This window comes from Bombus huntii, chromosome 8 (assembly GCF_024542735.1).
Source record: "Bombus huntii isolate Logan2020A chromosome 8, iyBomHunt1.1, whole genome shotgun sequence".
NCBI lineage: Eukaryota > Metazoa > Arthropoda > Insecta > Hymenoptera > Apidae > Bombus > Bombus huntii.
This window is the reverse complement of record NC_066245.1, coordinates 8,337,111-8,364,280: the sequence shown is the minus strand read 5'-3', so window position 1 is coordinate 8,364,280 and position 27,170 is coordinate 8,337,111. Positions and strand designations below refer to the sequence as shown.

Sequence of the window (27,170 nt, the reverse complement as noted above, 5' to 3'; positions counted from 1 at the left end):
ATTCATCGAGTCCGACTAGTCAGTGAAGCGAGCGTACGCTCGAGTTGACAGTAGTATATCCTATTTGCTGTCAGACACGAAGGAGAATCTTGCGGCGTGGTATGTCGTTGTTTCTCTTCTTCCGAAGTCTGTCGAACCACCGTTTCATAGCACAGACAGAACACGACGTTTCGCCCTTATATATGGTAAAATTTAGCGTTATAACCACATGTGCGTTTTAAAAATAGTATCGCGATAATTTTTGGGCTATAATTTTCCCTAATATTACATGGTCCTCGTTCGCGAAATTAATATAAAGCGGTAGCCAAAGGCGCTTTATTTTAAGAGACAGACTAGACACGATATTTTGCTGGTGTAATATGACAGAATTTAGCTGAGTAATCACATGCTTTGAAAATAACGTCAGGAGTCCGAGCTATACTTTTCTTCGATATAACGTCAAATAGTATCTTATCAAGCTCTAGTTTAAACAGACTGGCAGGACACGATACTTCACTCTTATATGATAAAATTTAACGCGCTAGCCGCGTATATATTTCAAGAATGCTACCACGAAACTGACCTAAAATTTTCCTTCGTATAACATTTCGCTAGACACAAAAATTTTCGTATCGCGAGACAGACAGGGCATAACATTTCGCTATATGACAAAATTTTACGTGCTAACCACGTGTATATCTAAAGCGATATCACACGTCTATATTTTTCTTCAATAAGACTCGAAGAGGCGTCCAAGGTAACGTTCTCGAGGAAATTTACGTTAGTCCAACGATCGGATATCGATAGGATCTAAAATAGAATTTCGATCGTATCTGTGCGTCGTAACGTTGTTGTTTTATGATCCGCGGCGAAAGTCGTGCACCGCTTTTCCTCTTTTCTTTGTCTCGCGATTCTTAGGCGAGAATCAACGTCGATGCTCGTGCAAATGTACGAATACGCTTCTTTTCTCGCTCTCTTTTTGTCACAGGTGGTACTATAACAGGAACCAGAGGGAGGAGCCGGTGGAGGACTCGACCGGGCATTACGTTGTTCGAGACGGTTCGTTGATCATACAAGGCGTCCAGGAGAGCGACGCCGGCTCGTACATGTGCAGCGCTAGTAATTCGGAGGGCAGCGAATCTATGGAAGTGAGGTTAACGGTGTCTGCACCACTGAGCGTGCACGTTCAGCCATCGATCCAGACCGTCGATCTTGGGAAAGCCGCTCATTTGGTAATTGATGATTTTCATGGTCGACTGCGATTTACGTGTACATCATTCCTATATCAGTCGATCAGAAGTCAAACTGATAAACTTCGTGATTTGAGAGAGTAAGGTTTGACGAGATCTCTCAAGATAAAAGAGATAGAAGACAAGAAAAATGTTCAAACTTCGTTTTTTTAATTTGAATTTATGACACTTCTGTCATTTTCTTGCGATGAGTTTACTTACAAAAGTAAGATATTTATCTTTGAGAAATTGTACATATTCATGCACGTAAATAATAAAACGAAAGCAACGCATTTGATCAATTGTCTTCTAAGACATATTCGTACACTGACTTCTGTTGCTGTTTTAATAGTTTCATTGAAGCAAATTTTTGTTTAACAGCGATGTTACGTTATATGAAGAACAACAAAAAACATTGAGTAGAATAGAATAGAATTCGATATACGACATTGACCAGCTAAATTCAGACTTCGAAGAAACAAAATTTCACATACACAATCCTAATAATAACCATTACTGGTAACTATGCCTGCCCGAACCCTGAAAGACAAAAGCGGCGTACCTAAGGCAAGTAGATCGCAATCTCCGTTCGCAAAGTTCATCTGCCGGTAAATTCTTCGCTCGCATCCAAGCCATTTGCCGCGATCCACGTTCCGGAGTAATCCGATTTTTACGAGGGCCACGGCGAAAAGGCGAAAGGTCTGATTTCAAGCTACGACGGCGTTCGCGTTTTGCCTTCTTCTTTCCGTGGCTTTCTCTCGCCATAGATGGCAATCTTGTTTTCGGAAGAAAGGAGAGAAAAGAAACGCGGCAGATTCGAGGTCGATCCATACGGCGGCATCGGACACAGGCAACGTTTCTCATCAGCCTCTTTTCTCTAAACTGCTTTTCAGACGTGCAGCGCAAGTGGATTTCCGCAGACGGCGCTGTACTGGCTGAAGGACGGTCAGCCATTGAGGACGGGCGGTCGCATAAGGGCGGTTTCCAGAGAACGTATTTCCGTGATGGCGGTTGCAAGAGAGGACCGTGGCATGTACCAGTGCTTTGTGAGGAGCGAGTATGAAATGGCTCAAGGAATCGCGGAATTGCGGCTGGGCGGTGAGTCTTTGTTTGTTTAGCGTTTACGTACCTTATCGTATCATATACACACACAAACGCGTTTTTGCTTGCTGGTTATCGTGTGCAACGAGAGCGGAAATGGAAGATGAGAAAGGATGGCCTGACCGATGGAACGTCGTTTCCTCGCTGGTAATCCCGCGTGAAACGGCGCGGATCGTTTTATTAAATCGTCGCCGAGCGTTCGAACGGATATTCAAGATTGCCCGTTTAATTCTGCCCGCATGCTACATAATCGTCTTTTTCTTCGCGACTCGGGCCAGCTACAGTTCTAGCTCCGCGTAATATCCATTATACCGTTTAAACGATTTTAAACAACCCTCGTTCTATCTACCCCTCTTAGCTTGCTCCTCCTGCGCTGGATAGAAACAGCTTAACGAACGTTCCGTGAAATGAAACATTTAAGACACTCAGAGGTACCATCTAATGACATCGCAACGTCAGCACAGCCGTAGCTTTCAATTGCACCGACACGATGTCTTCCTCATCTTGCTAGTAAAATTTACTTCCTCGTTAAATTTTCACGACGGATTTGCATTTCGTTTCGTTCTGATCACAGACTTTGAATCTGATCAACCGCGAGAAATCGAAAAACCTCTTGGTCCCGGGAACGTTTCCCCTTCTACCCTTGCCATTTCCTCGTCTTTTTCCTTCGTTCGATTCGAGTTCACTACTCCTTGGTTGACGATGGAGCGGCCCAGCTACGATGTTTGAAAGACAGGCTCGTAGATGGAGGAACGACGAAATGGTGTGGGCTGCTACAGCATAAAGGGTGGCGGAGAAGGGATGGACCTGTTTGTCGAGCGAATGGTGCCGCGGTGATAGGTTGCTGGTGGTTAATGCAGTGGAACTCTTTCCCATACGATCCATTCCAGGTTTGCGTGCCACTCCATCGTAACGCGTTTTCCATCACGGAGCCGCACGGCTTCCCTCTGGGGAAGTACGTGCCATTTTTGCGCGAAAATGGCCACATCGGTTTCCCGATCGTGCCTCGCCACGGAAATCGCTGTTTACCACCCCGTTAATCGCGTTCTCAGCACATCGATTCTCATCGCTTTTAATTATTAAATTTCCATCGTCACGTACATTTTTCAGGCCATTTTCGCTTCAGTCTTTGAATAATTTTTAATACGATAAGTCGATATATCAATGAAATTACAGATGAAGTATAATAAAACCTGATTTATTTACACTTCGTTTGTAGTATAGGAGATAATTAGTATCGAATGCCCACCACTCGAACTATGATTTAATTTTAGTAATTTTTATTAGAATATTCAGTTCACATAGAAAATCGTATTTCTATAACGAATACATGTATTAATATATAGTAGTTGGTGAAAGCATTTGAACACATGCAATAGAAAAAATTAATAAATATACTATGTGTGCTGTATGAATCTCCTAGAGACCTTATTAATAATTAATATTTACAGTGTTCGTTCAGATAAGCAAGATTCTACTTTTATGGAGTGTCGAACAAGTTAAATGAACACGATATTTTATACATCCAATTCGGAGTTTCGGTTGACGCGACGATAGAACAGACCTTTGACTCCGTGACCTACAAAACGCTTTCTTCTTCTTGCATCCATATCCACAGTCGACAATAAAGTGTGTCAAACGATTACAATCGACCGTTTGTGCCGTGACTGTCTCTCCCTCTTGGTCTCGAGATGCACCATCTACTCGACAACGCTTTGGTGCGGCGAAGCGCGATAGCGCGTTATTTCGATGTAAAACAGCCGGGGAACGAACCCAGTGGGTGCTGCTTTGTTTTTTCTCGCTTTACATTCACTTCCGCGTATCGGTTCTCGTCATATTTCGACCAACGCTCGCGATGCTTTTTCCATTATCCCGAACATCGAACGTTGTTCTCTCGACGATGGCAAGCGGAGAGAGTTACAGCCCCGAAGATTTCAATTAAAACACTTTTACCAAGGCAGATTGCCTTTGGCCAGCCCCGGGCTCGGTTACAGGAATAAAGTGTCCGCCGCGCTATTTCGCGCCTGGTGAGCTTCCTGTGCCCGTGGTAGGAGGCATCGCTTCATCCTGTTCCATATCGTTTCGCGGCTATCGTTCCACGTTTCGAAGCTCGCTGCCTCTCGTAACGTATTTTCCGTCGTGAGCGTTGCTACGCCGCGGGCATCACGCGCTATTTTTGCGCGAAAATGGCCTCGTTTGCTGTCCGCCCGTTCAACGGTTCATCCCAGCGTGCTACATTAATGCCCTATCGAGAACCACGCAATACTCGAATTTTCCAGGAAATACAATCAAGCCAATTCTCCATACCTCGATTTCCTCTTCTTTTTCTCTCCTTTTTTTTCCATTTATCCGCGATTTCGTTCAAACAAACGCGAGAACAAGCCTCATTTCGGCTCAAATCTTTCAAAATAGACGATTCAGAGGTTACGATTTCTATCTTTCCTTACTTTGTGTAATAAATTGGATCCATTCCTTCTCCATTATTTAGACACTTTTGGCTACCGTCTCTCTCTCCTATTTTTCTCAAATATCAATCGATAATTGACTTTCAACGATTTTAGATCCCAGGCCATTCCTGTACATAATAATTTACCAACTAATATGTATTGGTAAATCGACAAACTGTAAAACTAGATTAGAATTAAGTCGATCAGGATAGGATAATCAGATTGATTTCTAAAATTTACTTGTACGATCGCATTTATTTCGTTACAGCACTACTTAACATGTATTCTGCAACGGTATTTATTACTACTAGCTCTAACGTGTGACTTGTAAAATTTCTTTATCTGACAAAATTACTTCAATTGTAGAAGACGAATCTGCTGTACCAACACACTTTCTGCTTCATCTAACGAATCACAGATCGTCTACCAGTACACGTTTGGATTCACACAAGATCTCAAACAACACTGAAACAAATTCATACTCGATCTCACATTCATATATCTCGTATCCTTACAAGATTCGGACCTTCAAACAAATTCGCAGAAAATCTCGAACGCGGACTCGAAGATTCTCACAAGATACGCGTTAACTAAAACATTAAAAACGTAAAACGTCGCTTATTCAGTAAACTTGCCGGCGCAATTTTGTGCAAGTAAAATTTAATTTTATAATAGCATCGCTTCGAACAATGAAAGTCGATTCAGATATTTTCTACGGTACAGCAGAAGCTAATTATTCTCTATTCTTCTGACGTTTTATTCTAAAGGTTGTTGAAACAATCTGTACGACGTTGAAAAGTTACCACGTACTTTCTTCATCATTAACCACGCGGGCTAACTTCGATGGCCGTTGAAACATGAAATTTTCTTCCTCGCGGACGAAAGAACGTTAGTTTCAGTTTGACTGGCGGTGGTCGAACGATACAATGGCTGGGCTCTCGAACCACGGTCCGTTTTCTTTCTTCCACGATTCAATAATCCATCCTGGTCGAGTATCAGAGAGAAGTGAAACTATTTCCTTTCTCACCACGTAGCCGCTGCCCCATTACGGTGGGGGTAATTGAAGAGACGAAGTAGAGTAGGTAGCCGATGGCGGAGCGCCACAGAAACAAGAACAGGAGCAAACAACGGTAATGGATTCAACCTTTGAACGCTTCACCCGCAATTGCATCGGGCTACAATAACTTGCCGTGGTCGTCAGGTAGCCGCGCTAAGCGACTTTTCATTAGCTTTAACGAGGCTACGATTGCGCGTTATTTCTTCGACGTTCGCCACCGCTCGTAAGGTTCAAAAGACGCTAAGTTAGGTTATTTTTCTTATAGAATAAACCGTAATCGATTTCGTTTACGCTGGAATTATTAAACCTGTCAAAATCTTCTAGTTTCAGAGTCTTCTTGGATAGTAATTTATCAACCAATAATATTAGCAAATTGAGAAGTTGTGGAAGTTTCTCTTTTACAATTTACAATTTATTTGCCTATATGTATATAACAGGATAATTAAGTGACTTGTAATTTATAGAATTTATTTGTAGAATTTTATTTGGTTTGTCACCAAACTTAATGTTGTTATGCAAGAGAATTTATTAATTCTTATATACGTTTTTTTGCAATATTTGTATAGATTGCTATCTTGAAAAACCGCTAGTCATGTTCAATATAGAAGCACCTGTGAAGAAAATCGATGTCATGACAGGATGGATATAAAAGTTGAAAGAAGTAATATTAATAACCTGTAAGTCGCAACACGTAAAAGTTCATTGATAATGCTAAATCAATCTTCTTACAATTACTAAAAGAATATACATATAATTTTCGCGATAGTAAAGTTGACTTGTAATCAGGCAAAAATATGTTATATATTAAGTCGGTGATCCCAGTAGTAATGACACGAAAATTGAAAGAAATCCACGATCAAGAACATTAAAAAATTGCACATGATTTACTTCTCTTCGTTATATCAGTTCAATTAATCTCATTAATTCTATATAATATGACATACTTAATTACATACATATAAAAAGTTGATAATTTTTAGGGACTCGAAGATCACATTCACTCGACGATTAAAGAAGGAAAAGAAATTTGCTGTCAAAGAGACAAGAGAAATTCACCAAAAAAGTTTCTTGCGCTCTAATAGAACCCGAGCGTACCAATTTTAACCTTCGTCCACTGTGAACGAATTTGTTCGAAAATGAACGTACCGAGATCGTCCGGACCGTTTTTCCGATTGACCGACCAACAGCGTGACGCGTGTCGATTTTCGATGTGTGGAAAAATTTGATGTATCCCATTAGCTGCTGTTGGAATTCTTCTCGGTCGCATGATTTCTAAGCTGCAGGGCACATAGTGTACATTAGGTGGGGATTGCCCGCAGCACGATGGGATAGTTAGTACCGCCACCCTGGATTTGCATACGCTAACGAGATTCCTGCGGTTTTGCCAATGCTTTGCATGCCAGCCGAGCACGATCTCGCTCCAGTCTGCAGCTCTGGCTGCGTCTATTTATTATGCGTCATAGATACGTTAGGGGGAAGAAGGCACGTCAGCCATGCGAGGAAACGAGATAGAGATCAGAATAGAGTACACAGGAGAGAGACACTCGGCATCGTGTTGGCAGTTACCGCAAGTAGTCGCGTTCTCAAGAAGCGAATGCCGCGCTTCGTTCGTTCTATTAAGCATGCTGTACTACTTTGTTGGAAAATTGGCGTATCAGAAACCACGTTTCCTACAATTGTTTCCCTTCAGATGTATATCGAAGTCAAGTTTCCGAGAAAATGCTTATCGGTATATATAATAAGAAAATATCGCGAACCTTATCGAGTTAAGCTTATATTCAATATATTAGACAATTTTATATTATGTAGGATATGCATAGTCACAGAATTTCTGAGCGATATTTATAGACGCAACATTATCATTTATATTTATATTAAATGTCAACTCAATTGCATCGGTCAATCGTATATTATAGTATGTGACACGTCGTATAACAAACGAACTCAAGTTTCAGCTACGCGTTATTCGTTCAATCGTTGTGTCAATCGTTACACAATTCTTATTCAAATCCTGTTGCGTAACTTTCGGTGGGAACATCTGTCTTATCGCCCAGACCTATTACCATGAGATTTTCATGCGTTTGTATGGAGATATATGTATAAGGTTGGAAATTGTTCAAGCACGCAAAAGATGTTTCTCAACAAGGCTTGCGTTTGCCAAGAAACTCTGTTAAGAAATAGTAGTTGTATGTAAGTTTATCCTAGCAAACAGAAATACTCTTTCCATTCGCTTATAGCTACTTTTTTTTACAAATATCTTTTTGTTTTATTGAGATCATTTGGTGGTAGTATTACGCATATACCGCAATCTGCCACAGGCAACTAGACCGTAATTTTATTGGAAATTAAACGGTCGAAACGAAATTTGGCTAATGGCTCGCGAGAGATATATTTCGTTCGACCAGATTGGATGGTCATTACGAATATAATAAGAACAAGTAACGGTACGAAAGTTCGGAGAGAAAAGGCTGGACTTTAAATCGAGCCCGGAAACCGGAGAAATTTGTTCTCCCCTAAACGGAGGGGGCGGGAAATGAAGTTTCTCTACGAGTCGAGCCGCCCTCCGCAGATTTTTAATTTAAATTGCAACCAGCGGCTAGAAGGTACGCTCGCTAGAGTACTGGTTATATTTGGCGACAGCCTCGGCTATTATTTACACGACGATTCTCGTTTTCTTTCCAGGCGAACGATAAACAAGCGGTCTACCCTGTTAACGTTTCATTAACATCAACCTCGTTCGCTGAACCAGCGCTTTCACCGCACGAAAGTGTCTTGTATTACGGGCAAGAAACGTGTTGATCGTTGGGATTAAGCTTACCAACGAGATTTCGGAAACATTTGATGAATTTTCCGCTGAAAGACATTTTTTCGTGCAAAGGATCGCCGAGAAATGATTAAAGTTGTTGACTTGTTTAATTCGTATAATTTTATAATAAAGACGAAACTCGGGGAAGGTATAATGAAAGGATGGGCTTGCCGGAACGTTTCTTTCGACTCTGAGTAAACAGGCAACCCCGAAGCAGGATGCTTTTAAAGATTATTCCAGGCTCAAGGAAGCCTGGAACACAAAGTTGTACGTGCAGCCAGTTTCGAAGGCGAAATAATGAGGCGGACTAATTGGACAGGCGTAATTGTTAATTTACTAATAGCTTCCTTGGGTAGGCAGTCTTTTAATTATACGCCGTGTTCCCGTGTCGCTGTGATTTCAAATTTTCATTACCAAATTTCCCGCTGCCACCTCGGTGAAACACGACCATCGTTTTCTGCAGACGCTTCGCGTCAAACGTCATTGCGCTTGAAATTTCGTTGATAAGACATCGTTGCAAAATTATCAAGCCGTATAATTTACTTTGATCTTCGCCACATATATACATATATGTGCTTGAAAAGTCAGCGAAACATCCCGGAAAAAAGTTAAGGACATCTTAGCGTCAGATAGACGACGAATGACACAGGCTTGCTTGAGAGAAAGAAAAAAAGAAGGATGGGAAGATTGACAAGAAACGGACGCGAAGTTTCTAAGCTGATGTTTTTCTTCTGAGAGTTTTGACACTTAGTAACACGGAGAACCGTGGACGATGTAGACTTCGGAGGAGACGTCGAAGTTACTACGTGTAGCAGAGGCGTGTAAGAATCAAGGTATGCATACGAAAAGTTGGAGGAAAGTCGGCTGTTATTTCGTAGTCGACGTGCTCGCGCTTATGAAGTTCATGAATTCATTACCAGCAGGGCTCGTTACGAGCGGCGGCACGTTCATTTAGAGCCCTTCTGGAACTGGAACGCATGCTTGCGAACGCGTCGCGGTTATTTTCAATGTTTCTTCGTTAAGTTGCGCTACTCTTAATCTCCGGGTCCCATTAATCTTCAGGCCAATTATTTAACACAAAATCTTGCTGCTTATTAAAATCCACATAATGAAAAGGGATACGATGACCGAGTGTCAACTTAGAAGAGCATCGAGATCGCTCCACGTGTGTCTAGACGCGATGTTTTGTCGATCTACGACGCAGACATTGAGCAGTCTGGAGGTTAACCGATTCGGACAGTTTCGATATTGGATTTTTCCGTTATAGTTGGAACGGCGGTTCTTCTCGCGGCACAACGACGCGTCACAGTGGCTATAACAGTGACCCAGTTTCGGTGAGTGGCCGAGTCAAAAATCCATTTGAGCTGGTGCATAGCCGGAAGTTGGAATTTATGTTATATCTTTGAAAAATTTCTCGATTACTAGTCGTCTTCATCTTTATACTATGACAAACTATAATATATTATTGTCAGTACGCACTCTGTTAATTTTCTACCGAAACTTTCTACCTGTTCCTCCTATTCTTGCGCTATTTTCCTTGCGATTTTGCACGATCCTAAACAATGTTATTTGAATCAAAGAACGGGAAAGAAATATTTTTGCACGCAGATTACATTAAATTAAGATAATTTATTATCTTGGCGTAGAACAGGCAAATGGAGAATCTTTTTAATAGAGTAATATTAAAGCGTAAGAAGATATTGTATAAATCCCTCTGCCAGCTTCTACTATTCTATTTTTTCCTCTTGCTCTTTACCTTCGGGGATTTATGTTTGCTCCCGCGCAGACGTTCCGTAATTAATCCGCACTGATTTTGCCTAGACTATCTAATCTTGCCGTTCTCTCAAAGTTTCTACGAATAATTAATACGCATCTACTTTATCCGCCACTTGCGTACTAGATAAAAATGATCGGAAATAATCCTAGTATTATTCTCTAGCCAATATCGCCTTGGTACAATTCTAATCCGCGTTTCGCCTTTCTGTATGATACGAATTTAATCCAAATAGGATCGAAAGTTAGGCTCCGGCGACGAGGGTAGAGCGAAGATCGAGCAGCGAGTCTACCAGGTAAATAAATAGCCGGATATTAGCGAAGTGGTAGTAGCTGCGGGGGGCAGAAGTAGGTGGTAATTAGCGAAGGAGAATCCAGGTTCGATCGGAAACCAGGGTGGGACGAGGTAGGACGATCGTTCAGACAGATTACGGTTGGAGAGAAGAAGATAGAAATCGGGGGTGAAAAGACGAGAAAAGGATGGCTGAGAGGGAAAGCCGTGAGTCGGTGCGCTGGTATTTCGATGCTTCGAGGTATGTGTAATCCGAGCATAACGTCTGTTAACAGAGATCGCGCCGCAGCTGGTCTACAGGTTTATCGAACAGACAATGCAGACCGGTCCATCGGTTTCTCTGAAATGCAGCGCCGCGGGTAATCCCACGCCGCAAATTTCCTGGCTGCTGGATGGATTTCCGCTTCCGCAAAACGACAGACTCCTGATTGGCCAGTACGTGACCGTGTACGGGGACGTAATATCCCACGTGAACATCTCGTCGGTGAAGTCCGAAGATGGGGGCGAGTACGAGTGCATCGCGAGCAGCCGCGCTGGCGAGGCGAGTCACTCGGCGAAACTCAATATTTACGGTGAGTACTCCGTAGAAGTAAGAGCTCAGAGAAAGAGAGTGAGAGGGTAAAGACTGTTAAGGAGAAGAATCGCCGGCCGGTGTCGATTGAAATTGACTGGAAACCCCGGGGAATATTATGTTTTCTCTTTTTCTCTCACTGTTCCTTTCCCCCTTTATTCTTTTCTCACTCTCTCTCTCACTCTCTCTCTCTCTCTCTCTCTCTCTCTCTAGGTTCTTTCCTTCTTCGTCTATCTTTCACACTCGCGTAGCTCGAATCGATCACCAGGAATATCGGCTCGATGGGATCCTTTGTCATTAACCACCACCCTTGGAGCGGTGGTTTCTGTTAATTAAAAACTGCCTTGTAGCTTTTGTTTTATCAGCGGATTTACGCTGGCTGCGAATCGTTCCGCTTGTCGGACGAAGATGAAAACCTTGTACACCCTGTGAAACTCGCAAGATTTCCCCATTCAAACAAGTTTTATGAACTTGTTCGTAGATACGAGGGCGAATCAAAAAATAGAAGCAAAAGAAATCGCAACTGGAAAAAACTGACGCGATGCAACATGCTGATGAGTAGTTGGTCTGAGCAGAGTGCAACGCTTGTTGGTTTTTTCAGTAGCAACCACGAAGTGCTGCGCGTTCGTAGGTCCACCAAAAAGATTCTCTTTCTAACTTCTCTCGCCGAACAGAATGTACACGATATTTTCTCATTCTTTATCATATTAATGACGAATAAAGCTGTCTTATAACAAGTTTGACTGATCTGTCCAAAGTGCAAGACTGTGTTTTCAGTCTGTTGAAACTTAGATAAATCTAATAACTCTACGTTTTTATTACATCAGAGGTGTTAAATGGTATATTGTACTTTATATTTTGATTTGTGCCTGTACCTCGTAGATACTCTGTATTATGGTACACGTTTTAAATTGCGAGTCTTATATATACTTCATGACACTCGATGGGAACGTGGAGAAGCATCGATGTCGCGTCAGAGGGAGAATCGCTCGAAGCGAAATATATGTTTCGTTGCTTGTCAATCGCAGGTTTGCCATATGTCAGGCCCATGTCGACAGTTTCGGCGGTTGCTGGGAAACAGTTTCACATCAAATGCCCGGTCGCTGGTTATCCCATCGAATCGATCGTTTGGGAGAAAGGTGAGTATTAATATGTCCTCCTATTTTCCACATATACAATCTTTCATTTGAAAAATGCATCCATATATCCGTTATACATCGAGCAATCGAAGTGGAGTCAGTAAATTCTCGACGGACTGGCTTGAATTCATTTGGAATTCCAATTGCGATTACGAGGCAAATTGATCGATCACGTTGTTACCAGATGGAGTAAGGCTGCCTACGAACATGAGACAGAGGGTTGCGAACGGTAGCTTGTTCATCAATACGGTGCAACGAGCCGCCGATCAAGGCACGTACACGTGTACCGCCAGGAACAAGCATAACTTCACCTCTCAACGTTCAGTCGAAGTGCGCGTTCTAGGTGAGTGAACTGAAAGCAAATATTTTCCGATACCGGTCTCTTTTGCAGGCATCACAAGGCAGGACGATTTAATTTGCCTCAATATCTGAACTCTACTGGTCACGTGCGGTACACCCATTCATTTTCATTCCTACGTCTATGCTTCGTGTTTGCGGAGTTTTGATGGAGTACATGTGGACGTAGTCGTCGAGACTTTTAACGTTAACATATTTATATTATCTTTCATGTGTATCTTCTCTTAAATTCTCCTTCTTTTTTATTTTCTCTTATAATTACACGGCTATCCATAAATATTTGGACTCCTGTCGCGCTTGGACCGAAATATCGATGTTTTAATCACATCTTCGATATTACGGTAGGAGGAACTTTCTTGTACTGTTAATTCTTCATCCTTAGCCATATCCAGGATCAAACGTTCTGTTAGATACAGACCGAAATTACGAATACACCTGGGTCGCTCACATACAAATTTTTTAGAATGTCGTTAGGGATACACATTTCAATCGTTCTAAAATTCCAATATCGAACAGACACAGCCATTTAATTCAAATATATCCGCAATATCAATTTGCATTGGTCTCAAATTATTTCCCTTTTACTTGTGATAATTAATATTAATTATCATTTTCATCAATATGTACTAATTGTATACGACTAACCGAGACAAAATTCGTGGCTCAAATTCTGTAATGGGGTTTCATTTGAAATATAGTTTGTGTCATTTCCAATAATTTGGAAACGTCCAAATACTTATGGACAGTGCGACGTGTATATCAAATCTTAGATATCAAAAATTTGCAAAAGTAAATCGTCATTTGTACGAAACTATTTGTGGTACAAAGGAAGGGGAATAAACAATTTCTGCGTGACCGGGTACCATATGTGACCATTAGAGGTGTCAAAGAACGATTATCAACGAATAATCGCAGCAGTGACATACCGAAAGTTATGTCATCTCTTTGTTTGATATATTCTGTCCTCCCACAACATCCTCCCCCCAGGCATCCCCTCCGTAATTTTCTGCCCCGGCGGCAATCGCATATTAATTACAATTCGTGTATGCATAACATCCCGGCGTGTTTGATGCGTGCCGCCAAATTTACCTTCACACAAAATGTTTCTGTATTAGGTTTACGGAGGAAATTTCGTGTACTCCATTGTTCATCGCTGGCTGGGATTAGTTAACGCGAGCCAGTATTGCTTCGGATTTCACCGGGTTTATCGCGTAGCCGTGCGTGAATTCCCGAAAAGACAGTAACAACCGTGAGCCGCGGGCAAACCAGGTTTATCTCTCGAAACGTACCAACGTTATCGTCTTTTAATCGTTGTATCGCGTCGCCGATAAACCGGCAAACGTTTACGCCCCAATTGAATACACACAATTCGCGATATTTCGGATTTTCTCGCGTTTCTCGCCGTCTACGTTGTGTTTTCTTCATCTTCTTCGTCGCCAATCTCATTGAAAGCGCCCGAAACGTTTAACGAGAGCAGATCGCGCGAGGAGATAAATTCAATTCCGAGCAAACACTCGAAGCGGTTCGCGCAATTTAATAGACGTTGCCTCGTGCGAGGAGACGCAGAAGGGGGAGGAAACGCTCTGTACGTATGATTCCAATGCTGGCAAAGTGCGACGGAAGTTCGAAAAATTCGAGAAACTTGCCGTAAGTTGCCTCAAAGGATCTTGAGGCTCTGGCTGGCGTTCCGGTGAAGCGGAAAGGGATATCGTTCGCGCGACTCCTAATCGTGCAGCTGGCTCGGAAATCGTATCGCGCCCCTTCGAACTCGCCCACCATTTTGTATACTTTGAGAAAGTACTTGAAAGCGATCCTTCGAATCGGTAACCGCTTTCCCGTTTCCGCGAACCCTATCCGTGAAGCTTCGCGTAACCAAGGAAAAACGAAGAAATCGAACGGCAAAGTGAGTATCGAATTCGATTAAACACCAAAGTGGTTTGAGGAAATTGATATGAACGAAATCGATCGATAGTTTCTCGTGGCGTCAAAGTTAATTAACTTGCCACTCGGACGATTTTCTAGTCATCGAGAATGCGATTATTTATCTACTAGTTGGTTATTCTCGTATTTACTCGAACAGAATGTGATCGCGTTTGAACCGATTAACAAACAGCAGAGCCGGTCAATTCATCCGTCTTACGTTCCACCGAACCGCCACCAGAGCTATATGATCACGCTAGCTACAGCAAAGGAGACAATCAAAGGGAACTCTCTGCACACGATACGACACACTGATCGTGTGTGTGCATAGGATGCTTCTGTGAAACACAATCGTCCGACTGCAGGAACAGTCGGTGGTGCACATACAGCGAACTCTCTGGAACGGATGGTCGAAAAAGTTTCTCGACCGGAAAATTTCTTAAGATAGCTCCTTATCATACGACAGGGATTGCGGTACAATCGTGTGTATATATATATATATACATGTGTGCTAGGGTGTGTACGTGTGCGTGTATGCGTCCATCTACCTGTTTCTATCTCTATTTCTATCTCTAACTCTATTTACAGTGGCTTACAAAAGTGTTTCAACATATGTACGAACTTTTCGTAGATATATTATGCACCGTATACGAGACATTTTGGAACTTCATTAGTATTGCAATGAGATACAACTATCGGAATTAAATGAGCAAAATTTGAGAGAAATCTGAAAATGTATAAAGAGATATCTAAACTGTAGACAGAAGTTATAAGATTATTTGATCTTAGGATTAAGAGCGTGTTTTTGTCAGTCTCTTGATCGTTTCAAAGATACTAAAAATATTAGATTACATTATCATACGATATTATACCAGTTACATAATTAGCTTTTCAGAAAGTTTATAAATTTGAACTTCATTATCCCCATTTCGACTATGCTCATATTAAAATACGTCCTTCTACCAATTAATTAACCAATACCAAAATTAGAAAACTAACAAAAATAGTATCATCGTGTGCATTTTTAGATTCGTTTCAAGTTTGACCAATGTGACGATGATACCCATGTCTCGTTACTGTTGCTACTGAATTTTCGAAAAGTTTCATATTTATAACAAACATAACGTAAACGCATAATATATTTAAATATTTTTGTGAGTCACTGTATCTCCATTTCTTCGTCTATCTTCTCTATGTGCGTCAACGGATATCCGTGCGTTTGACAACACTCCGCGAACGAACCCACGCACCAAGAGCACAGCACTTCACTGCATCGCTCAAGCATCTGTCCTTGCACGCGCTCGCCTAACTGCTCTGTATATTATATTACATACGTGTACTTTTGTACATAAAAATTCATAGCGCGACGATGCCACGTACTAACCGGAGGGTACGGGGCCGGGTCTACGTGCGTGTACATGGGCGCTCTAGCGATACACGGGGCGCTTCTACGAGAAAGCTTTCTCTGCTTCGCTACTGTTTAATCGTGTCGTGCATCAACCTCGGAAAAACAGCGTGCCAGCTCTAAGGAATCCCCTTACGTACGCTTCCGTTATCGTTGGGGCCGAGATAACGCTGGCAGGCGAAAAATATCGCTGACCGGTTTAATATCGACTCGCGTCGCGTCGTCCCAGATATCCTTGATATTCGCATTTTACGCTCCGTATTATAGTATCTCGTGACTTATGAAACATTTATCCTTATCTATCGATATCCAAATATATAAAACCGTATGTTTCCAATAAACTTCATATATTTGCTCGGTCGCAAGGTTCAGACGTTTGCGGGTATATTAGTTGAAATGTCGCTCTTTTAACATGTTCCTCTGATACTAATGTTAACAAATTTGGAATTATTTATTAATTACAATTTTTGAATAAATTTTTCAGTTATTCGTATAACAGCTTTTTTAAATTCTGTATTCTATATGGTAAAAGTTGTAAATGTTGTTTCCTTACATTATTTTCAAATAATATTAGGATTAAAAAATCCTGTAATCGACGAAATTGTACGTCCCGTGATTTGCAGACATTTCGCGAAGAAACAAAGCGCCAACCATCGCGATATAAAACCATGGCGAGTACACGATCGAACGTTATGATTTCAACCACGAGCGCTCCGTGTATTTGAGAACGTGTGCACGTGCTACTTGTACATAAATATGCTGTTGTCGAAGCATCGATATTCTATTAACGTGACTCAGTCGCCGTTTCTCTCGCGCGATGTGCCCTTCACCATCCAAGCACTTCAAAAACGATATAAAAATCCATGTACAAAGTGTTACATTGTTGTCTTATACGTGTATACATTAACGAATTCAATTTTACCGGCAATTCTCATAATCGAGATCGAAGAGGTAAATGCACCAACGAGGAACGCGTAAGAGTGTTAAACTTGGCGGCTTATAAACGCGGAACGAGTTACGCCTCGACTCGAAAGCAATCAACCAGAGTGCTTGTAAGCGATCGATTGTATTGCGTTTTGTGAAAATTTCGCGCGTTTAAGCGTCGGCAAAAGTCCCATTTATCGGCGCGATGGCGTTCGAATGGTGCTCGCGGGCCACGAATTAATTGCGAAAGCTTGTCGACGGTGGTATTCGATGTGAATCCCGTGGTGGGGGGAATCTTTGAAACGAAAAAACGGGGATCGTTCGATCGATGAGGAGAACGAGTTCATTAACACGATCCACGCCGCGGCGAGGGCGAATTTTTCGCAGATTTCCCGCACCGTTCGTAACCATGAAGGTAGGCTATGAACGAGCGAGCGTTAGAGTGGCGATGGAAAAGTAAAAACCGATCGGTGAAAAATTTTACGGCGCGCCAGCTACGGTTAAATATCAATTACCGCGTTTGTTCTCGCTAACGCCGGTTTATTCGTTGAACCGTTCGAGGGGAAGAAGTGCGTTACGTGGGTTACAATTATCGCGAATCCGATCCCAGCCAGAGTGTTCCGCGATATTAAAAAGAATCGTGGCTAGCTGGCTGTAAAAGGGGAAAAAGAGGTGCGTAAAAAATGACGCGTATATACCTAGAGATATACCTACCTGCGCGTGTATGGGGCGTTTGAACATCGCGATTTTCGCGGATTAACTCAAACGATTTAACGATACCAACGAGCAAGCAGATTATATTTCTGCGCGGCGCGTTTTGCTTTTTATAGGGAGCAACGATAGCTTGTGACACATACACAGGCTCATGAAAGTATTTAAACGTTGCAGACATCTTTTATGAATATACATTACGTGTGGTTATATGAAACGTTCGAAAATTTTATTAGCACTGTCAGATTTGGAAATATACGTATATAGAAATTACTAGATATTTAAGAAAAGTACATATTTCGCAGAGACCATAAGAATATTTAAACAGCCAATTATCGGCCAATATTCAATGGGGACCACTTATCATATGCATAAGATGACTGTTCATGTTGTATAATAATCGTTTACTAAATATAATCATAACAGTCATGTCTCTAGTATCTACGATACTAATAAGATTTCAAAATATTTTGTATAATGCATAAAACGCGAACATAAAAGTTTACCGTAATAAATATTCAAATACTTTTATGAGCCAGTTTCTTTTTATATGGATGGAGGCTTGCAGAGTTATATCGGGGCTGTGATTAGCAGTTAATTCTTAATTGAGGGGATTAAACGAGTGTTGCGTAAGTTATAGAACGGACTATCCATTGGATTCCGATATAAAAAATAACTGCATCGCTCGCTTTATCCAATTAAGCAAGCTATTGTACAGATATTGGATTAATTTGTTGGGCTAGGATTAAAAAGTTGGCGACGAGTCAAAGATTGAAACTCGAAGGTCTAACGATAAAAATTGCCGGTAAATTTTATCTTTTATCTCCGCGAAAGACAAACAGTGCTTGTAAGTGAAGTTCGCAACGTGAATGTATTCACCCATCTCTTTGAAGCTGTCTGTTTCTATATAGACGATCGCAACGTTAAACGATATTCCTTTATATGTCGCGCATTAGGACACTTTGCGACGACAGAACTTTTAATAAAGTCTAGTCTTATGGTCAAAGATTATATTTCTTGACGCTACCTCAAAACTGTTATTTTAAGACCTTAATTTAGCGATGTGCACGGCCCGCAGATGGAAATTTAATTAACGCCAGTGTAATTACAGAGCAGGCATAGCTCGAGCGGCTTTTGACCACGCCGTGCTTTCATCATGAACCAGACATACGTCCTTTCGATGTATTGCTACTGAATTGTATTTTCGATTGTCGCACAAAGTGTTCTAAAGTGTCAAGCTTTCTATTTCGACTGATATTGTGGACCTCTTAATTCATTTTTATATTATTTTTATCTTACTAACTCGACAGCATCGGTGGACAATTTTGTCTTCCTTAATTAAAATGTCCTGTGTACCATTTTGGAAGTTTCGTTTTGTTTCTTATGCCGTCTTTGTCTCTCTCTCTCTTTCTCTCTCTCTCTATCTTTGTTCAGTTTCAAACATTTAACCATTATTCCATAGCATTCTGTATAATATAAATTTACTTAAAAGTTAACGAAACACCGAGAACTTCAAATATTTCAACGAGCCTCGAGCAATGAAAAAACTGTTAACTAGGAAATGTTAACTTAAGGAGGGCAGAATTAAAAACCCATCCTTTCGACGTGTGTGCTCATATATCTTCTATCCCATGAAAATCTCTCTTCTGTCCTGTTCACTCACACACAAATTCCATAAAAGAATACGCGGTTTTCTCTATAGCGTTTCCTCGAACCGCTTTTGACTGGAATGCCACCTTTGTCTTTGTATTGTTCTTTCAGTGCCACCTAAAATCACGCCTTTCAGTTTTGCTCGCGATTTAAACGTAGGGCACCGTACTAGCGTACAGTGCGTAGTCGTGACTGGCGATCTGCCACTGACGTTCACGTGGCTGAAAGATAACGTCCCAATAGAGACGATCAGGACGTCGCAGGATACTCCGTCGTCCAGCCATAGCCGCGTTCAGGCCCCGGCCAGTCCTGGAGACGCGATTAAGGGGCCCAAGCGGGGCCCCAAGGCCGACGGGCAGGCCGAACAGTCCCCGAGAAAGGCCATTACCGTCCGGCAATATGACGCTTTTACCAGCGCCCTGAGCATTAGCACGATCGCACCCGCGCACAATGGCACGTACACCTGTCGCGTGGCCAATGGCGCTGCCACCGTCGCTCATTCTGCACTCCTTCACGTCAACGGTAAACGCACACCGTTGGTGTACTTCTTCGTTCACGCTCCCACTACGACAGAGGTGCCACGCTTCCTTTTTTCGTTACTTTCTTTGCTTTTCTTCGCGTTTCCATATCTTTTGGGCGGTTCAACAATTTGGCAATTTGCAATTGCATCGCATCGATCTCGACGTGTCTGCATGCATCGATACGTCGCGAGATCGTTAGATTTACTACGCGAGCAATAATGCTTACTATGTTACTATAAAAGGTTCCAGCGGATCGATGAAATATTTCAAATATATTCCAGAAACGATCGTACCAAACAAGGCTGTGGGTTATAATGGATATGTGTTCTGACGAGTTGTCGTTCAGACGAATGTATCATCAGGAGATTGAAATGCATGCTTTTACAAGAATCTACATACAATAGAATTCTGATTATATGAACTCATTCGTTTGAATCAACTCTTAGTCAGAGTTCGATTAACTGAACTTCTGTTGACCTAATCCAATTGTTTAGACGTGAATTCCTATTATACGAACGAGAGAACATAGGTAGAGGGAAGACTCGGCAAACTCATATTATGTGAACTCCAATCATGTTTATAATTTGACGAGTTTCTATAAACGGAATTTTACTGTATCTGATTGTACCGGCACATCCGTTAAAATGGCAATTCCTCAGAACACGTATCTACTGTAACCATTATGATCTTATTTGGGAAACGATCGCTTTAATAAAATCTTGCGATAAAATTATAGCAACAATCTAAAGCTTGGAGAAAGCCTAAGCTTCAATTTGGATATGCATAGTTCTGGCGACTATTCATAGTGACTAGCCGATATGCTGATCGTTTTCGCGAAAGGGGAATATCCCGAAAGTGACGTGCAACGATACGGATTTCGTGGATCGATTCAGAGCAACAGAGCCGTTGTGGGATCGCGGCACGCGATTCACGGAACATAATAAAGACAGACTGGCAATTTTCCAGGTCTGCGGATTATGTGCTGGCGCTGGAAAAGTAACTGATTGATCGGTTGGTAAGGAAACAGCGCAACGCGGTCGTTCTAGTGGGTCGGGTATGATCGATCAATCAGCGAGCTCTCGAGACTACGGCATCGCGATGTGATCAATTTTCTGTTGCGTCGTGGGAAAAAAGAATTTTCGATCGGTTGTCGCGTCTCTTGGAGCTCGAGCCTCTTAGAAAAATCGGTCGGTCCCTAGAATAAATACTTTTTGATAATCAATCGACGTCGATCAATTTACGTATCGATCTTACATATATCCGCTTATATTTTGATTTTAAAAAGAACATCATAATCGCTATCTTTGGTTGGTTTTCTTTAAGATTCACCTCTGTCGTCGTTCGCGAGTCCAGTTTCTTAAGCACCACGTACACTGACGATCGTCGAGGATGATCTCGGAGCCGGAAAATTACAACAGAGAGGCTGTCCGATGTCATTCGACGCGACCTGTTTCTGCTATGATGCTAGTCCAAAGTGCACGCTCAACGGCACGTTCGACCTGTGACAACTGGCGAACATTCGCGTTCTCCACTTCTGCTTTGCCACGATCTTTCGCCTACCGGTCCGTGACGGTTCTATTTCTCTTCCGTTTCTCTTTCCCTTCCTTTCTTTTTTCTTCTCGCTTTTTTTCTTCCGCTTTTCTATTACTCTTTTCGTGACGGTTAGCTCGAGAAAAGATTCCTAGGAAGGAATATCGCAAGGAGGATATGGAGCGTGGCGAAACGTGCCGCGCTCCGTCTCGTCGCGGATTATTAGATTTCAATTTAGATTAGAAGTAGCGACGCTGGGTGAAAATCGAGACGGTGAGATGATTCGTTGGCCGTCGTTGCCGGTCTACGGAGTGGAACCGCCCGTGTCCCTGGTAGAACGTGCCGCGAATTTTCAATCTCATATACTTCCCACGATTTTGAATCCTTCTTGTATAATATCTATCTCTGTCTTTTTACACTCTCTGTGACTACTGACTCTCTTTGCACGCTGTTTCTCTTTTGCACGCCCAATTGCACGCTTTTTTCGGATGTATATATGTAAATATATATTTTTCCCTCGAATACTCTTAATACGTACATATATATATATGTATATTTATACGTATGTATATCTATATTGTATATGTACAGTTAACAGATCTTGCCAGTGTTTCACGTAATGTTCGTTTACGGACGTTTTGTTTTCTCTCCTCTATAGTGTGTAATAATCGGGCTGAATCAGTCGATTTGAAGGTGTATGCCTCGTAGATCGTACAATTGTGATCTGTGACATCGAAGCGCTCGTTGAAAATCTGCTTCGGAGGCGAGTTTCCACTCGTTGCTCCAAACTCTTATGTACACGACTATACGCACGCATACATGGATACATACGTATACGCATACACCACTATACACACACACACACACACTTTGTCCCTCCACTATTTCTCCGTTTCTGTAACTCTCTGTCTGTCTGTTTCTCCTGTCTTCTCTCCGGGATATGCTCGCGCAGAAACTCGTGTTCAGACCGGTTTCGAATTCGCTGCTGCGAAATTAAACGAGAATCCGGCGTCAGATTAGGATTTTTCGTTTAATTTTGCGCTCGGCGGCCACGGGATCGGGCTCGATGTCACAGCGTGAGACCGCTTCTACGTAAAAGTTACCATACCGTGCTGAGTTTTAATCTTTGCGCGCAATATATGCGTGTTTGTATTGCATCGCTCAGAATTAACATATTCAGGAGACAATTTTGATTCAGTATTGATTGAACATATTGCGTTTCATATATACAGTAATGTTCGTTTCGATTATAATTGATTTCTCCTAAATTCAAACGATCCAGCCTTATTGCTTTTCATTGTTAGCGTAATTCGAGTTCCAACTTGATCGAATTCAGTGTAATTTAAATTTAGAAGTAGCCTATAGATATACCGAGAAGAAGCCAGAAATACAGTTATGTTTCGATACAGATGATGTCAAGAAGATTCAAGAATCAGGCAGATTCGGGTTCAAAATAAGACGAAAGTCAGGAATAACGAACTTACATCGGAGCAGATATTTTTTAGGAGTTAATTATTTCCGATTAGACGTATATTCTACGTATAGAGATAAGTTTGAAAATATAGTAAAAGTATAGAATAAAATTGCTTCATCTAAAGAATGTCGTTTCTTGGAAAGTCGAACGAATCGAATGAACTAGGCAGAGGATTGGTGTATCAGATTGGTTCTTCGTTAAATATATTTAAACTCTGTGCAAAACGAAGTATTATATCAGAAAGTTCTATTCTACACTTGCAACTTATACTCTTATTTATTTGAGAATTAAGCAAATTCGGATATTCTTGACAAGTTTCGGTAAAGTCAATTTTCTCGAAAATGTAACGTCTAACGGAATTTTGTTATTCTCGATTTTCTTCGTATATTGAACTGTAGAATCCCTCTAACTTCAATTACATCACGGATTTTGATTTATAGTTGATCGTGTCTTTCTCGTTTGTTTTTTGCTAAATTGTTCCTTTTTCCTTATTAATGGATTTTTAGAAAATGGTTAACCCCATGAAATTATAACGTGGTTCTCGATCTATTGAAATTTAAACGAACATTAATGTATATGCATTATATAATACATAATTTCTATGGTATTCTTTTACGTTGGATCGTTGTATAACGACACTTCGAAAACACGATTCGCATATAGTAGGAGTCGTGCTCTTTTGTCCCGTTTTCGAATGAACCGTCCACCTTTGTTGCTCTCTCGATATTTGTGTTGTATTATCGTGTATCAGTCACGTATTTGACCGATTCTGACCGAGTTACATTATATTATATCACTATCACTATCCAGTAGAACAGTATCTTTTTATGAAGACTATGCTATGTTTTCGCTCGAGATATTCTCTATGATTTGTGTACTATCATCATTATCATCATTATTATCATTCAAGTTATATTGAGACCGTAGTGGTAAATCGTATTTGGGCGAAATCGATACGAGAGATCTGTAAGTTAGGAATTCGGGAAATGTTATCTTGCATGAGATTGATCCGGCATATTATTACGCATTCGATATACTGTTAATTCGGTGGAATTCAAGTAGTTAAAATCCTTCATTAAGGTACAGTCGCTGACAAAAGTCTTTGTACATCTTACAAGAAGAATATTTTTGAATAGATAAAATATGAATATTATAAATTAAGTGTGATATATAAATCGTTTTATTCAATTTAAATTTAAAATAAATTAATGACAGAACATTAATTAATTAAATCATATACTGGACAAATTTTGTACTATTTTATTTTAACAAAAATAGCCTTTCTCTAAAATATACGGAGACTTTTATAGGCAACTGTATGTACAAGATCTCTCGTGTCTTTTCATCCTACTTAGTTTTCACGCTCGTTTCGATAATTGACTGCTCGACGTTCTATAGGTCCTGGTAAGTAAACTCATCGTTAATCAACTCGAATGAGAAAAGAAAGCCAAACGATCACGACGAATTATTTCGACTTAACGCCTCTTGAATCAACTTATGAAATCTATGCGAAAGACGCGCCAGTAAAGCGAACAACGAGGAGACCAAAGGTTCAACGAAACCCCGATGAAAATGTTCATTAAAACAGACCACCGGTATAAGGATCGTGCAGTCACCTCTGGTTTCAACTTAGTTTCGCCGAAAGTCTCATAAAGACATATTGGCCGACATTAGCAGTTACTCCGGCTCATAAATGTTCATTTTCCGAGCCACGAGGTACGTGTGTGTGGTTCTGGCCGAATATTTATGACCGAGCCACCATTTTTCACGGACTCGGCCGGGGTTACCGTTGCACCTGTCCAGCGTCCACGTTTCGGAGGTCACGTAGCAGGAAACACGTAGCAGAAACTCCAAGTTATCGCGGTTATCAAACGCCCAGTTCTTGTACAAACTCGACCTACTTGAAATTCGTCTGTGGCGAAGTAGTATAGGTTCGTGTTTGGTCAGACAACGAAATAGAGTAGCCGCACGGTATCAACCGCTTCTACCGGAGGATCAGTGCGGATTTGATCAAATAATGTGATCGCGAAATTTCGTACTTCGTGACCTCCTGCGCCAATTTCACGATGAGACTTCGATCACCGGAATAGGAAAAAAAGAAAAAAAAAGAAAAAGGGAAAACGAAGCGAGATACTGGAAATTGCGGGCGAATAGAGTATTATACGGAACGGAGCCAGCGGAATATAACGGTGATATTACAGAGAGTTGCGCAGGCACCGGTTCTTTTTACCAATCGTTTTTGGATTGTCGTTGCCACCGAGAGGAACATTAATTACGGTCCGTCCGCTCACCGGGAACGGATTAAACTCCGAGCAGTTTGTATCCGCCAGTTGTATTTTAATGTTAATTTCAGACGTTCGGGAAGAAGATTTATTAACTCTCCGTTGTTTTGGACGCGTAGCGCCGGCGCTATTAATTCCGTTTCAACGGGCCGCCTCTGAAGTCCCGCGGAGTTTCACGATTTTCGATGTAATTATCCGGCTCGCCATTTCATTCTCTCCTAGGTAATTCGACACTCTTTCAACATACCTGTAGCCGAGCCTTACTAGACTCGCTTTACTTCGTTTCATTTCGCTGTATTCGCTATCGAAACTCAAATATATAGAAGTCTCGTCGTTTAAAGGTCCGTTTATACAAAACCGTGCCATATCCACGTTTCATATGTATCTATTTATACGTCATTCATTCTATATTCGTTATTATCAGTAGTTCGAATGGCCTCCGGTTACACTTGGTAGTCTCGGATATTTTCCTTGTGTCTCGGTCTGACCACGTAAAGCAACGGCCATAGCACGAACTTGTAAAATTGTGCCTGAACGTATTCCGTTCGTATATGATGTTATACAAAAACGAAGATTAGTTGATACGAAGATTGTATTTTTCATAGTCGAATATTTATCCCGGATACATCTTGGATGGTCCGGGATGTACATAAATATCAACGCATAAACACTGGGCCAATATTTAGACACGAAACGGACATGGTACGTTTGTGTGTAAATGGATCTTGATGGTACTCGTATGTTGTTCCTCTGGCGCGCTTGTTTTATTATCTGAAACTTCCTCTCATCTTCCAGTCCCCTTGACTAACCTTTCCGCAAAAGAAAAGAAAAAAAAAGAAAAAATAGGAAACGAAGACGAGAGCGTAATCTCTGGTCGAGATACGCGTATAGGAGAACGGTTTGTGCCCGCATGCAGGTACATACTATTATCACACGTCACGTTTATAGTTCCACCGCGGATCTCGCCGTTTTATTTCGAGAACGGTGTGACGGAGGGGATGAGGACACAGCTAATGTGTACCACGAGCCAGGGTGACCAGCCGTTCAACATCACGTGGTTGATGGACGACAAACCGATACAGGTCAGGCCGGGTGACGGTGCGTCGGTGTCGTCTTCGGCGTCGTCGTCGTCGGGCGGATCCAACGCGGCCGTCGTCGAGACGGGCAACAACATACAGATAAGCGACTATCCGCCGTTTTCCAGCATCCTGACGATAAATAACGTCAGCGCTAAGCACAGCGGGAACTACACGTGCCAGATCAGCAACGTCGCTGGCCTGGCCGAATACTCGACCAGCCTCTCCGTTGCTGGTTGGTGTCTCAAACGAGCAAGAACAAAAATCGACATATGGTAGCTGTAAGAACCTGTGTACATAAACCGTGTGCCAGCCAGATATACTTGTCTCTGACTGTCTTTCTACAAATATATATTGTATATATACACGCGTGTATATACATATTACGGCACAGAAAATCGAACAGCCATATCGAAGGATTGGAGTACGGTTTGTTTCGACAGAGTCGATTCGAACGTCGTGTTTTCGTTACCCTCGATCACGCTTCCTCGAGCTCCTATCTTCTTGGATTTTTCATGATCCTTCCATCCTATCACCGATACGATGTTCTGCGTGTATAGATTAAATCGGAGATTTCTACTTCTTCAAAACATTTCGGCTCTGAAAATTTATGGAAAACTGTCCGGTGTATCACAGTCGAGAAGATATATTGTTATAGGGACGAACGTTCCAACGTGAGAAAATGCGCATCCGTCTTCGTCAGAGGATACATTTCGAAGTTCGATCTATTTGAATTATCTATGCAATATCGAGAGATGGCCATTTTATGCCAGATATTTGTACACTGACTGTAGCGTTAGTACTTTTATTTTCTTAAATTCGCACGAAGGTAGAATATCAAGGCTGGATATGGTATTACGTTGCCGAGGATTCTTTTTTCCAGCGCCTATAACCCCAGTAAGAAGACGACGGAGGTCTATTTAAGG

The 27,170-nt window shown here is 41.6% G+C and overlaps 1 protein-coding gene across 8 annotated transcripts in view; it reads left to right on the top strand.

Moving 5' to 3' along the window:
* LOC126869017 (cell adhesion molecule Dscam2-like) overlaps positions 1–27,170 on the top strand; it is a 164,491-nt gene that overhangs the window by 91,607 nt on the left and 45,714 nt on the right. For 6 of the 8 annotated variants that reach the window (XM_050625090.1, XM_050625094.1, XM_050625093.1 and 3 more), the window contains exons 6-11: positions 968–1,211; positions 2,102–2,306; positions 10,960–11,256; positions 12,284–12,394; positions 12,579–12,737; positions 19,473–19,883. In XM_050625090.1, coding sequence (XP_050481047.1) covers positions 968–1,211; positions 2,102–2,306; positions 10,960–11,256; positions 12,284–12,394; positions 12,579–12,737; positions 19,473–19,883 — 1,427 coding nt within the window. Of the gene's footprint in view, positions 1–967; positions 1,212–2,101; positions 2,307–10,959; positions 11,257–12,283; positions 12,395–12,578; positions 12,738–19,472; positions 19,884–26,116; positions 26,480–27,170 lie in introns of all 8 variants that reach the window. The other 2 variants (XM_050625092.1, XM_050625095.1) reach the window with 2 other exon arrangements.